General features: G+C 36.1%; 1 protein-coding gene across 1 annotated transcript in view; it reads right to left on the reverse strand.

Annotated features, from left to right (window-relative positions):
- CDK17 (cyclin-dependent kinase 17) overlaps positions 1-14,379 on the reverse strand; it is a 123,057-nt gene continuing 108,678 nt past the window's right edge. The window contains exons 11-17 of the mRNA XM_011934287.1: positions 10,268-10,388; positions 7,782-7,879; positions 7,179-7,284; positions 5,047-5,089; positions 3,961-4,051; positions 2,246-2,323; positions 1-1,717 (exon numbers count right to left, since the gene is read on the reverse strand). Of these exons, the coding sequence (XP_011789677.1) occupies positions 1,680-1,717; positions 2,246-2,323; positions 3,961-4,051; positions 5,047-5,089; positions 7,179-7,284; positions 7,782-7,879; positions 10,268-10,388 (575 nt within the window). The 3' untranslated portion in view covers positions 1-1,679. The remainder of the gene's footprint in view (positions 1,718-2,245; positions 2,324-3,960; positions 4,052-5,046; positions 5,090-7,178; positions 7,285-7,781; positions 7,880-10,267; positions 10,389-14,379) is intronic.

The following is a 14,379-nucleotide window of genomic DNA, read 5'->3' on the forward strand; positions in this document are numbered from 1 at the left end:
TAACAACATGGAGATTTTGTTATTATAAATTTCAAAACAAAATGAAGGAATTTCCACATATTTATAACCTTCAAAGTACAATATTAATACATGTCTGTCAGTTAGAAAGAACAGCAGTTTGTTAGGCTACAAGGTTTAACATAAAACCAATTTACAAATGTGAAAAGCAGTAGTGGTCCAATATTCACCATTACACATGAATCTGTTTCTTCCAGAAAATTTTAAAAATTAAAATTTCAGTATCATGAAATATTAAAATAACACCCCAAACATGCCACAATCACTATTCACAAATAAAGTTAAAATGAAATATACAAAAATCCACTTAATACTGTTAAATAACAACAATAAACTACAAGATTTCCTGAACAGAAATGGTAGGACCCCTGAATGTTTTACAGTGAATCTCAGGAAAAGAAATTAAGTTATGACTATTTTCATGATATATAAGGCAAAAATTTACACGACCATTTCAAAATATACCAATTAAAATTTATAGTAAGATGCACTAAACAAATAGTCCTTAAAAGTGAACACAAATGCTTAAAATACTGTTACCAACACCAAAGTGTGTTTATGATGTTCAAAGAGATGCATAATTAAAACTAATATTTAGTATCTCTGGTAAACAGATAATACCGACAATAATTTCAAGCAATCCTTTAAGTTCTCATTTCTCTTGTTTGTAATTTATCATGGCTCATTTCAAAGACATATTACAGCTTTCAGCTGATTCCAAGTGAATGTTATTGAAACACATAGCCCCCAAATGAAACTGTTCCCCAATGAAGTATCATCCTTTCTAATAAAATAAATGTATTTAAAACAAACAAGACTTCGTGTTTGAATGGACTTCTACAGTTAACTTTTAACTAAATTTAAAACACAATGTAAAATACGTAAGCATATTAGTATACAAATATCCAGTAATATGCAGTAGACGTTTCTAATGTGAGGAACAGGTAAAAAATAAATAATTTTGGAGCTTTAATTTGTTGGTGTCTAATGTGAGATCCTCAGAGTGTCAGGGATTCACTTGCTTGAATCAACTTCTGCATCACATGCTTATCTAAACATAATGTGCTTGTCAATCTCTTAGCTACTCTATTTGCCAATGTTCATTATTAAGAAATTATATAGTATAAAATTAAAGTGTTCAAGATGGCTCACTTATTTTACTATTAAGCAAAGCTAAATTTACATTCCAGGAAACACTGCAGTTTCATTTTAAAAACAAACAAAAAATGCAGCAGTAAAATAATTCGTGAGGAGAAACAGATGCATTCACATATAATAAAGCCACTGCAACTTCTTCAGGCATTCAATTGTTGTGTTAAATAAACAGACAGTAGTTATTTAGCAGCAATGATTCCGCAATAAATAATGCACTGTGTTTCTCAGTCCTGCACAAAAATTGCAGCTACAGTTACATCAATAGCTGTAACCTACTGGCTCTAATGGCAGAGAAGACCTTAAAACCGACTGTACAAAAAATTGTCACACTGTGACAACAAATATAAAAACAATCTGTAGGTCTGAAATAAAAAGACTCCACTGTGAAGAGGACAGTGTAGACAAACGGAGATTCCAAGTCCACCAAAAGAAAGAATTGCCTTCAGATCTGAGTCCTTGATTGGTAAGAAAGGCTGGGGGCTGAGCTTGAAACCATGTTATCAGACTTAAAAGAGCATGCTCTGTCTTCTGTTCTTCCCATGTCCTAAAATATAAAGTCATTTTATGAGGCAGTTCAAGGTTCAGTTTTATCCCACACACAGTTATTTGGTGACTAGGAAGCTAACGTTCCCACCAGCAAAAGCTAATATTCCATGGTAAGAGTGATCAGCACTGTCTTAAATGACCCTTCTGTTGACGGGGTCAGTCTACAGCTTCTATGCTTCGAAGTGATGAACCTGATGACTAGGGAAGCACAAGATGTGTCTTCTGCCTCAGGTACCAGGGATGGCGTGTGCAGTGATCAAGCCAGGTCACTTGTAAAAGGTCTTTGTGCCATCTGCAGCTTTCAGGATCCCTGACTTGACTGAGTCAGATTTTTCTCTGAAGATTTACTGAGCTGCCCACATCATACAGAAAAGTGAGTACGTGCAATGCTAAACATAAACAGTTGTGGAATGCACTGTACATTGGTTTTTACATCAATAATTTTACTGATCAATTTATAAACCATAAGCTTGGTTCCACGCAAAAATTCATGATCGACACGTGAAATGGTTTATGACAAACACACCTGTCTCTGGATAAGAAGAATTTCGAAAACCCGGGTCCTTTTGCAACTGAATCTCTTTCAAACTGAATATTGATACACCTAAAATGCATAGACAAAAATTATTAGGTGAAGGTCTAACATTAAAACAAACACAACCCAACTATCAACACATGTTTATAAAGCATATACTGATTCCATATGAAACCATTTTACAAGGTGACAGCCCTGCTGAAATTTTTCCTTTTTGTCCCAATGTGCTGAGGAGAAAACTAAATGAATGAAGTAATCTACCTTTAGAACCTTTCTTCTCCCAACTCTGTGTTAGAGCATGCTGTGAGCAGTGTTTCTCTGAGGAGAATATACACTGTCTGTTCCAGGACTTTCTAGGGTTGGGAGACCCAGTCAAAATATATTATTATACTAGGTGTTAATTCTCTCTGTCCTTTCTCTCTGTCTCCTTACAATGACATGAAGGTATCAGGCCCTCAAGCTATCTTCGGAATTTTAGTGAAAAACAAGGAAAAGGTTTGTATAACCATAACTGCCTACCTCAAAGTGAAACTTGGTATTAATAATGAAATACAAATATCTTTTTCTTTTTGAGACGGAGTCTCACTCTGTCGCCTAGGCTAGAGTGCAGTGGCATGATCTCGGCTCACTGCAACCTCCGTCTCCCAGGTTCAAGCAGTTCTCTTGCCTCAGTCTCCTGAGTAGCTGGGATTACAGGCACATGCCACCATGCCCGGCTAATTTTTGTATTTTTAGTAGAGACAGGGTTTCACCATGTTGGTCAGCCTGCTCTCGAACTCCTGACCTCATGATCCGCCCGCCTCGGCCTCGGATTACAGGTGCTGGGATTACAGGCATGAGCCACTGCGCCCGGTGAAATACAAATATCTTTAAAAGAACACTTGTAATTTATCTCTTTCATTTCCAATCTCTGTCAAAGAGGTATTCTTTCATTTAAATACATCCAGTAAAGTTGAAGTGAAAAGTATTAAGGATTTTTTTATTCCATTTAGCTTTGTCACTGACTGCTACACAAGCTTTGATGAATCAATACTGTCTAATACATGAAAATGGGAAATTAATGAAAGCTTTTGGCAGTTTAGTTCCCAAACATTCTTCCAATTCTCCACTCACCTTACTCTATTTTAAAGTAAAATACTGTGGTAATCTAAAAATAGAATGTTACGAGTAAAATCAATGTTACTCAGGCACGGGAAATCTGCTATTTTAGTGACTCTGACAATACGTTCACTGCCGTCATGGGGATAGTAAAATCAGAGTGACCACAATAAAGGATAATCATCTTTGTATCTCAAGAAAAACTGTATTTTCACAAGAAAACAATTAATGTTTCGGTTATGCTTCATTAGTTTTTGTTTGAAATTCACTTTTAACAACTCTAAATCGAAGCCGGAGTGGGCCGAGGGACAATGCCTATCATCAGATGACATGTTCCAACTGAAGTCCAATAAGATTAATGATCTTTGCCTACGTACTCCTGGTTTCCTACATTGGTTTCCTGACAATGTGCTCAATGTTACAAGTTACAAAATAACTAAATCAGAGGGAAATAAGACACATACCTCCCTTCAAGAAATTCTAATCTAACTACAGAAAAGACTAAAATCTTAGGCTTAAAAATCAATAGCCATCTCCCCAATCACCCCAGTCTCTAACCCTGGAGAAATAAAAATAAAGCGGGGAAAACATTTTAGGATTTCTCTTACTTTCTGGTAAAGCATGTATTCTTGGTCCCAGACTTCGAAAGTACACATGTTTCATTGCCTCTTCTGCTGAAACCCTTTTCTTAGATTCATACTGTGAAAAAGCAAAGAACTGCTTCATTAGCTTTTTCTCTAATTACTATAAAAAGTAGGAGATGGGCAAATTAGCATTTAGAGCTATTTTTTAAAAATCTTGACTATTTAATACGATGACTATTTTTCAATCAACAATTTGGAATACTCCAATTATACTCTAATTTGAGTCACCGCTGAGATTGCATATCATCATCTCAGTTCCACATTTCTGAGATACGGCTAGATCTTAAGTAAGAATTTACATTCCTTGTACTTTCTGAAGCAAAGAAAAATTAAAATATTTGACCTGTGTAGTTACTTCTCTTCATGAACACCAAAGGACTGGTGGACACATACCTAATATTTTTATGGCAGCCATTCTTAATTACCTATCCAATACTCATTTCCCTTTTTTCTTTGATGATACAACCTAGGTTTCTTCAAGGTGTCCATTAGCTCTGACAGATGAATCATGAATCATAACTCTTCTAAATTTAGGCTAATTATGACAATCCTGCTCCCCAATTCCCAGTCTTTCCTACAATTAATGTTCTGGTCAATGAGACTTGGAAGGAAACCTTGTAGGGGTTTCTGTAAAGCTTTTGCTTCCAAGTTCCAAGAGGACTAATGTGGCTGGTAATAAAGGGACTTATCGTCCCCTCTTGTTCCTGCTTTGGAGGGAACTGTGAATGGTATCTGGAGGCAGAACATCCTACAAAGGCTGTAGGTATAAGGAAAAGAGAACATAAGAGAGCATCAATCGCAGAGAATGTGGCCTTGACACGGCTGATCAATGCCAATAACCAACTACCTCAGACTGTTGTAAGTGACAAGAGACCCAGACACATTAGGAGAAACCGTATTATTTTTATTTTTTACTTAAACATGTGCCTTAAGCATAGATAATTTTATTTGTCATTAACAATACTGAGGAAGTACTACTGATCCCATTCTACAGATGAGGAAGCTGAGGCTTAACTACCTATTTAACAATTACTATAAGATCTGACTTACCTGAAGAAATTTTGTTATCAACTCAATTCCTTCAGAGTCTAACCTAGAAACAACAAAGAACAAGTAAAAATTTATTCTCTCTTAGCTGATAAAACTTTTCAGGTAAAACTATTTTCCAAGTGTTTTAATCTGCTAAATTTAAATGCCCTAAAATAGTCACTCTTGTTGCCTTCAAATAGGCTCAAATCTGTTTTAGTCTTAAAAGACTGGCCTTGCTATTTGTTTAAGGATAAGTCATAAATAACTTGGCTTCAATTTGAATTTTCAATATCCAAGAACAAATTAAAGAATTTAAAAAATCCCCATGCTGTCTCAAAACAATGTAACTTACAGTATTAAGAAAGCTTAAATACTGTATCACTTTTCAGAGTCTTTCACTAAAGGCAAGTTTATAAGAGCATCATTTTCCTATTACATAGGTGAAAACACAGAGACAAGTGACCTCAAAATGTATCACTGTTGTTCAAGACAAATACAGAAAGGAGCTATTCTGGAACAAATTTTTAGAGTTGTCCGCTGCATGAGGTACTAGAAGGTATTGAGTTCAATTTAAATATGTTACAATAACTTCATAAACCTTCATCAGTAAGGGATATAAAACTAACGACATAATAAAGATGAAATGAGTATAACTAGTGGTAGTAGGGTTAAAGGATTATCTTTTTTTTTTTTATGAGATGGAGTTTCGCTCTTGTTGCCTAGGCTGGAATGCAAAGGTGCAATCTTGGCTCACTGCAACCTCTGCCTCTTGGGTTCAAGCGATTCTCCTGCCTCAGCCTCCCGAGCAGCTGGGATTACAGGCATGCACCACCACTCCGGGCTAATTTTTTGTATTTTTAGTAGAGACGCGGTTCCTCCATGTTGGTCAGGCTGGTCTCAAACTCCCAACCTCAGGTGATCAGCCTGCCTCGGCCCCCCTCAAAGTGCTGGGATCACAGGTGTGAGCCACCGAGCCCGGCCTGGGATTATCTTGATCAGAAATAACAGGTTCTATCTTACACTGCCTTTCACTGGTAAAAGTACAATAATGAGTAAAGAAACATTTTCTTCCAAGTGCTCTCAAGTGGGTCCTGTGGATGCTGCAGTCTAGACATTCTATGTAGTTTGCCATTCTAGCACATATCCAGAGTTCCCTGGGCAGAGACAAACTAGGTACTACAGTCATGGAGACTCTGCTTCAAAGAAAAGCTTCAACCTTCTACATGGAACATTACGAAAAGCAAGCAATAATTAAAGGACAAAAATAGAATTTATGCTACTTGGGAGAGACGTGCAAAAAAAAGCCCAGCACATATTATTCTTCTTCCTAAGAAAATCCAGTTAGAATAGTATTAGTTGCTATAGTAACAATAAGAGTACCAACTCACATAAATACTTTAAAAATATTTTTGGTGTCATAACCATTTTGCTCTTCCTTCCCTAGCTTGAAAATAAAAGGAAGCAAAACAAGTATGCTATGTTGTGAACAATGTGAATGGCTTTGGGTTAAAACAAATGATGTCCTTATTCGGTATCTTAATGACTTTCAAATTTTGGGGGGGGTTGGAGGACTGGGGAGATGGAAAATGCAGCCAGTATTCTATGTTATCTCCTAAAACTGTATACATTCTACAAGCAAAAATGTTCTGACTCAAATTTTACTGGGAGCCTTGGATTGATCTTGGGGTAGGTCTAAGAAGAAACTTAAATGAATGGCTGACATTTAGATGTTACATTTTGCTAAGGAATCGGACAGAGTTTATATTCTTCAAATATGAATTACATCATTAACACTCGTCAAAATACTGATAGGTTACCTTGTGTTATAGAATCAAGATTCACTTACATAACCTTTCTTAGGTTTTTGTTAAGTAAATACAGAATAATTCTGTAGAAAGCAAAACAGGAATTTCATCATAATCTTTGTGGTACGGAATAAGGCATTAATCAATGTCTTCTTTCTGGGAAAAGGAACTATCTACATAAACTCAAGAATTCTAATACGTATACAGTTCCAAATTAAATAAGATCCTAAAATATGTAAGGATTATGTGTATTATGTATTTTTTCCTGAATCCTTACTGTGGCTAATCCTTCAAAAGATTGAAAAGAATCATGTGAGTTTCCCCTTTCACGTAAGAAAAAAAAAATACCTGGGTGCATGGTTAATTAGAGGCTGTGGTTTATATTTTGGAAAGTTGTAGTTCTTGAACTCCTCATTTGAAGAAATACCTGGCCAAGTTTCCTGAGATGGAGTTCCTGAATTAAAAAAAATATATATATATTTATAAATATATATAAAGTTTATATATAAAAACTATATATGCACATATATAACAAAGTGTCTTAGAGAACAATTTACATTCACCAGATAACTATTTCAGCTGCAATTGAAATAATAGAAATAAATGTACATGGACTTTTTGTTTGGACTTCGCAATACTGTAAAACAGATGCCTGGCCCTTTTTCTGTTCAGCTGATACCACCAAAGTTAGCAATTTTCCTAAATAATATGCTGATATCCAACTTTCCATACTAATTATATTGTTTTTCCATTGAATCTTTATTACAAAGATAAAATTTAGCAGATGAAATTACCTAGAAGGATCTATCTTCATAGCGTTCATTCTAATTCTTCTAAGTAACAGCTATTTATGTTAGTATCAAATTTTAAAATATGTATTTCAGAGATACAATCTTATCAAGCTAGTCAATTGTGGGTGCAAAATCACTGGGAAAAGATTTCTTCTGTTACCTAGCAGTCGGAAAATTAAGTGCAGTTCATCTTCCACAGTTGATCCTGGAAATAAAGGTCTTCCAGAAGCCATTTCAAAGAAAATGCAACCAACACCCCTTTAAAATAGATCATGAAAATAATTTAGCAATTCATTTACATATTATGAAGCACAAGAATCTTTTCCTTAAGACTGCCTCTCTGCAGAATTCTGCACTAGCCTGTTGGAAAACCTCCTGAAGAGATATTTTAGATCTAACTAATTTGTTCACATTTACCCTATTTGTCTCAATTTCTATATTGCTATATCCATTTTTCCCATTTAAAATGTCCAACTCTCCTTTGCATAATCCTTGAAGAATAACGCTAACAACAGTGACTGAAGATTTACTATGTGTTAGAAATGTTTTTTAAGTGCATCAGTTATCTCACTGAATCCTTGTATTAGCAACAGTGTAGACCATGGATTGAACAACAAAGACAGGCGGGGGGAAAAACAACTGAAGAGATATTATGGTAATCTAGGAGACGACAGTGACCTAAGCTAGGCAGGAGAAATGGAGAGAAACAAATGATTCAAGACATTTTGATGCAGGAAGAAGAGGTAGAACATGTTGGTACAAGGTGGTGTGTGTAAGAGAAGGAAAAGAAATGGATGGTGGTTCAGAGAATAGAATGGTGGTTCCTAGAATAGTCATCTAGGAACTGTATGTACATACATAGTTTAAGACATAATCCTTCCATTAAAGAGCTTGTAATCTAGCAGCTATATATAAAAGTTAATTTTACATATTAAGTGTTATATAGGAAATAAAATGATATAGTTGCTATGGAAAATAATATGGTGGTTCCTCAAAAAATTAAAAACAGAATTACTATATGATCCAGCAATTCTACTTCTAGATATACATCTAAAAGAACTGAAATCAGGCCAACACAGGAGGACTGCTTGAGCCCAGGAGTCTAAGACCAGCCTGGACGACATGGTGAGACAACGTCTCTTAAAAAGAAAAAGAGAGAGAGAGAGAGAGAGAATTGAAAGCAAGGTCTTGAAAAGGTATTTGTATACCCACATACACAACAGCATTATTTACAACAGTCAAAAGGTGGAAGCAACCTAAATGTCCATCAATGGATAAATGGGTAACAGAATGTGGAATATATATTTAATGGAGTATTTTTAGCCTTAAAAAGGAAGGAAATTCTGGCATACGGTACCATGTGAATGAACCTTAAAAGACATTATGCCAGATGAAATAAGCCAGTCACGAAAGGACACATACTGCATGATTCTACTCCTAAGTGGTACTCAGAACAGTCAAATTCATGGAGACAGAAAGTATTATAGAACAGTGGTTACCAGGAACCGGAGGTGGGGGAGGGGAATAGGAAGAAATTGTTAAATGGGTACAGAGTTTTGGTTTTGCAAGATGGAAGGATTCTGGAGGTAGAGAGATAGTGGTGATGGTTGCACAACAATATAAATGTACTTAATGTCTCAACTATACACTTAAATTGGTTAAAATGATAAATTTTATAACTATTTTACCACAATATTAAAAATTAATTTTAAAAAGTTATATGAGACATTTTATATAATTGTTCAAGATAGCAACAGAAATAGGTATATGACTTATTACCACATGAAGAACATAGAAAATAAATGCAACCACAGTTCAGAGGAAGGAACTGCCACCAGAGGCTAGAGTACATTCCGAAAAGGATTTATGAAAAGCTGTGTTCTGAACGTTACTAGGAATGAACCCAAGTTAGGGCACCAGAGTGGGCATTCCAGATGGGTGGACTGGTATGAACACCAAGAGCAAAGGTAGGAAAGTCCATGTTATTCCTGAGATGTAGTGAGTATGCCATGTTGCTAAAAGGGAACATTTCTGTTGAGAAACAGTCTGAAATAAGTTGGAAAAGGTAGTTTAGAGACATCTTATGGAAATCCTTAAGTATCAGATTGATGAATTAATTGTACCTTATTCTATAGGTAATGAAGTGGCAATAATGGTGTTTGAGTAGAAGAGTGTCAGGATCGAAGTGGTGTGTGAAAAGGTAACTACAATATTTTAATTTTTACCTTTAGTTCAAGTTAAAGCAGAAAGATTTTGGTGAATATTAAGTGATAAAATAATTTTGTTTTAAATTACTATGTATCAGATACTATTGAGTGTCTCATAAAGCACTCCTCTGAGTGTTCATTTAATCTTAACATCACCTACAACACTTCAAAGTAGTTGTTACTATTCCCATTTCCTTAAATGAGGAAACTGAGGCAAAGGCCAGTAATTTGAATAAAGTTATTACATAGTTCTAAATGGCAGAATTGGTATTTAAACCTAGGTAATCTAATTCCCATGCCAGAACTCATTAATCACTGTTTATATTATGGCTCTTTAAAATCATACCTCCTTAAAAGTCAAATACTTATCAATACACCCTGCATTAACAGTTACATTCTTTCAAAATTATAAATGTCAGTGACATCTGTATATATTTACCACATGTCAATCTGTGTTGAGTACTCCGAGGAACCAAGAAGCACATCAGGTGGCCGGTACCATAGTGTGACAACTTCATTTGAGTAGGTCTTTGTGGGAACTGACTTGGCTCGGGCTAGTCCTTCATAGGGAAAATAAAACAAAGAGTTAAGAAAAAGCTATAATGGATCTCTCAGACCCTATTCTCACCATGACTCCATTCAAAGGGATGCCTGAGATGGTTAATTCGTAGCTTCTTGAGACTTCAACACAATTAGCTTTATGAATTTGTTGAGTGCAAGTGGCCCTGAGTCAGCAAATTCTTATGTAGTTGAACTAAACAAGAATTCCACAACCAGAGACTATGCTTGTTTTTATGTTTGAATACACCTGGTGAAGTATTCTGGGTGAGTCTAAACTTAAGATGTTTTCCTTCTATCCATGAATCATGATGCCAAAATTATTTCTCAACTGCAATTAAATTAATCAAAAATAGGCCAATGACATTGAGACACACAATTTTACTTCTAACAACTATGAGCTTTTGTCACCTTTTAACCTGATTCCAACTTTCATTTGCTATACCATTTTTTTATCAAAAACTGTGAAGTTACTGATCCATAATTTCACTGAGATTTACTGACAATTTCTTTGCAGAACTCGACTTAGAGACAATTTCCTTGGAATAAAATTACAATGCTGTTCTGTACTCCCTTTTAAGGTTTTAAGTTACATGGATGATTTTAGAGTAAGATAGACTTCATTGTCCTTGGATATTATTAATTGCTGTTTAAGTCAGGGGTGTCCAATATTTTAGCTTCCCTGGGCTACAATGGAAGAAGAACTATCTTAAGCCACACATAAAATACACTAACAACAGCTGTGATCTTAAAAAAAAAAAAAAATCGTAAAAAAATCTCATGTTTTAAGAAAGTTTACAAATTTGTGTTGGGTTGCATTCAAAGCCATCCTGGGCCACATGCAGCCCATGGGCTATGGGTCAGACAAGCCTGCTGTAAATGATATAAAACATTTGCCATTCCTTTGCTAATTTAATATGGAATCCATTGATAATCCAGAAATAAAGACTAAAGTTTACAACTTTAACTCGAGTTACTAGTGTGAGAGAGTTGTTACTATCTCTAAGCCTCTAAATTATGATCTGAAGAAGCAACTTTGAAAAATATCTGGAAAATTATTTATTTGGCCAAAACAAGGAAGAATTTTTTAGGCTGAGATTGCTGTTATATATAACTTTGTATATCTGATTAAAATATTAAAGAAAAATGTCACGTAAGAATAACTCAATATTTTACTGAATAAGGTCACATAAACAATGTCAGAAATTTAATGAGACAGGACTCATATACTATTTTAGTTCAGTATAATGGGGAAAGGGTATACCTGGAACAATGTTGACATTATTTCATTTAATTACAAGTTTTACTCTAGCATCTCAACTTGGTGAAGTAAGTCCGACAAATTATTTTCATACTGATTTTGGTAATTAATTAACAAGATGGAGGTAGGTTTCTGATCTCTCTTCTTGATATTAAAAGTGGGTTATAGGAAGGCAAAAGACAGGGTTGCTAATGTGCTTATCCCGTAACATACCATATCAAGGCAAATTACCAGTTCTAGTTTCCTCTGTATCCTACTCTCCCACTCCTGAGAGGATTCTGAACTACGGTGTTTGTCTACATGGGCTTCTAGTTCACAATTAGAATTTCAAACTGGTTGGAATGAAATGAAACAATCTCTCCTAAACCAAAATAAATGTGATATGGTATTATTATATAAGCCATTTTCTATCATTAGTGAAAATATCTATCTATATCACTAGTTCCAAGACTTCTGATTTTCACTGATCACGGGAAAAGGGTAGAATTTTCAGAGGGACAGAGAACACCTTGTAGTATAAATACTCAAAGTTATGTGACCCTCCTTCACATGAAGTCGTATTTACTATGCAACAAAAAAAGGGAAGAAATAGAGACAGAGTTGAACATACTATCTCATGGAATAGTCAGAATTTCTTGTTGCTCTGTAGGTAAAATTTGCCTGGCTTGCTTTGTAGAGGTTAGAAGTAAAATTTAAAGCACTCAAGAGTATTCCCTGAAAAAAGTAGTTTTCTTCTTCTTCTTCTTCGAGATACGGTCTTGCTCTATCACCCAGGCTAGAATGAAGTAGCTTGATCATGACTCACTGAACTCAACCTCCTAGGCACAACTGATCCTACCATCTCAGCCTCCTGAATGGCTGCGACTAGAGGTGCACACAACCACACCTGGCTAATTTTTAAAGTTTTTGTAGAAGCAGGTATTTGCTATATTGCCCAGACTGGTCCTGAACTCCTGAGCTCAAGCAAATTGCCTGCTGGGCCTTCCAAAGTGCTGGGATTACAGGGGTCAGCAACCGGACCCAGCCAAAGGTAGATTTTTTTTATAGTCCTTGACATTCCTTTTGCTTTTTTTTTTGAGATGGAGTCTCGCTCTGTCATGCAGTGGCATGATTTTGGCTCACTGCAATCTCTGCCTCCTGCGTTTAAGCAATTCTCCTGCCTCAGCCTCCCAAAGAGCTGGGATTACAGGTGCCCACCACAATGCCCAGCTAATTTTTCTATTTTGAGTAGAGACAGCGTTTTACCATGTTGGTCAGGCTGGTATTGAACTCCTGACCTCATGTGATCCACCTGCCTTGGCCTCGCGAAAGTATTTCTCTTCACTGACATTCATTTTGGGATTGGGACTAAAGAGAATTAAATGCAGATTAGCTAAGACAGAGAAGGAGAAGGAAAAAGGGTGAAAAGGAAATGGTGGCTGAGGGAAGGAGAAAGAAAAAAGAGAGACAGAGTAACAATTATTATAAGGGAAATAACAACATAAACTATGCCCAAGAAGAGACTTTATAATCTATGAAAGCATATGTAAATAGCTTATAATTGTTATTCAAACACAGGTGACCCACACATTTCCTTTTTAAAGAACGAAATGCAAAAAGTAATTTACCCTTCAAATGGCAAAGTATTCAATGAGCAAAAGTATAGGCATTTCCAGAACAAATTCACCATTTAATAACAGTGAAGAGTAATACTTGAAACACTTGTATTTATCAAATTTAATGAAACACTCCAAACATAAAACTAGCATAATCAAAGCCAGGTGTGATGGCTCACACCTGTAATCCCAGCATTTTCGGAGGCCAAGGCAGGCAGATTGCTTGAGGCCAGGAGTTTGAGACCAGCCTGAACAACACGGTGAAACCCCATCTCTACTAAAAATACAAAAATTAGCTGGGTGTGGTGGCACCCCTGTAATCCCAGCTATTTGTGGGCCGCGGCACCAGAATCGCTTGAACCCAGAAGGCGGAGGTTGTAGTGAGCTGAGATTGCACCACTACACTCCAGCCAAGGTGACAGAGCAAGACCCTGTCTTAAAACAAACAAACAAGGCCAGGCGCGGTGGCTCAAGCCTGTAATCCCAGCACTTTGGGAGGCCGAGACGGGCGGATCACGAGGTCAGGAGATCGAGACCATCCTGGCTAACACGGTGAAACCCCGTCTCTACTAAAAAAAATACAAAAAACTAGCCGGGCGAGGTGGCGGGCGCTTGTAGTCCCAGCTACTTGGGAGGCTGAGGCAGGAGAATGGCGTAAACCCGGGAGGCGGAGCTTGCAGTGAGCTGAGATCTGGCCACTGCACTCCAGCCTGGGCGACAGAGCGAGACTCCGTCTCAAAAAAACAAACAAACAAAAAACTACCATAATCATTTATGAAAAAGAATTATAAATTCTAGTTACAGAAAACTGCATGGGTTTTTAAAAAGTAAGTTCTCTAAGAGTATTCAAACTCTCAGAATGTGGAATACAAAAAATTCAAAGCTACTCTACAGAGTTCCTTCAACACGAAAAAGTTTACTTTCTAGAAGCAAAAAGAGCATTTAATTTTACTTTCAATTCCCTTAAAACCAGGTTAGCTAAAAAGATACAGATAAATAGCTGCAATTAAATTACTGAGCATATAATACAGAGTAATGGTGGCAGGTGTATTAAGGGAATTCCTTTCAGTAGTTGCTTCTAAACTCATTGCTCTCAAGACCCATTTTCTTTTTTATTATTATTATTATTATTATTAC

The sequence above is a fragment of the Colobus angolensis genome, unplaced genomic scaffold, assembly GCF_000951035.1.
Source record: "Colobus angolensis palliatus isolate OR3802 unplaced genomic scaffold, Cang.pa_1.0 Scaffold10, whole genome shotgun sequence".
Taxonomy (NCBI): Eukaryota; Metazoa; Chordata; class Mammalia; order Primates; family Cercopithecidae; genus Colobus; species Colobus angolensis.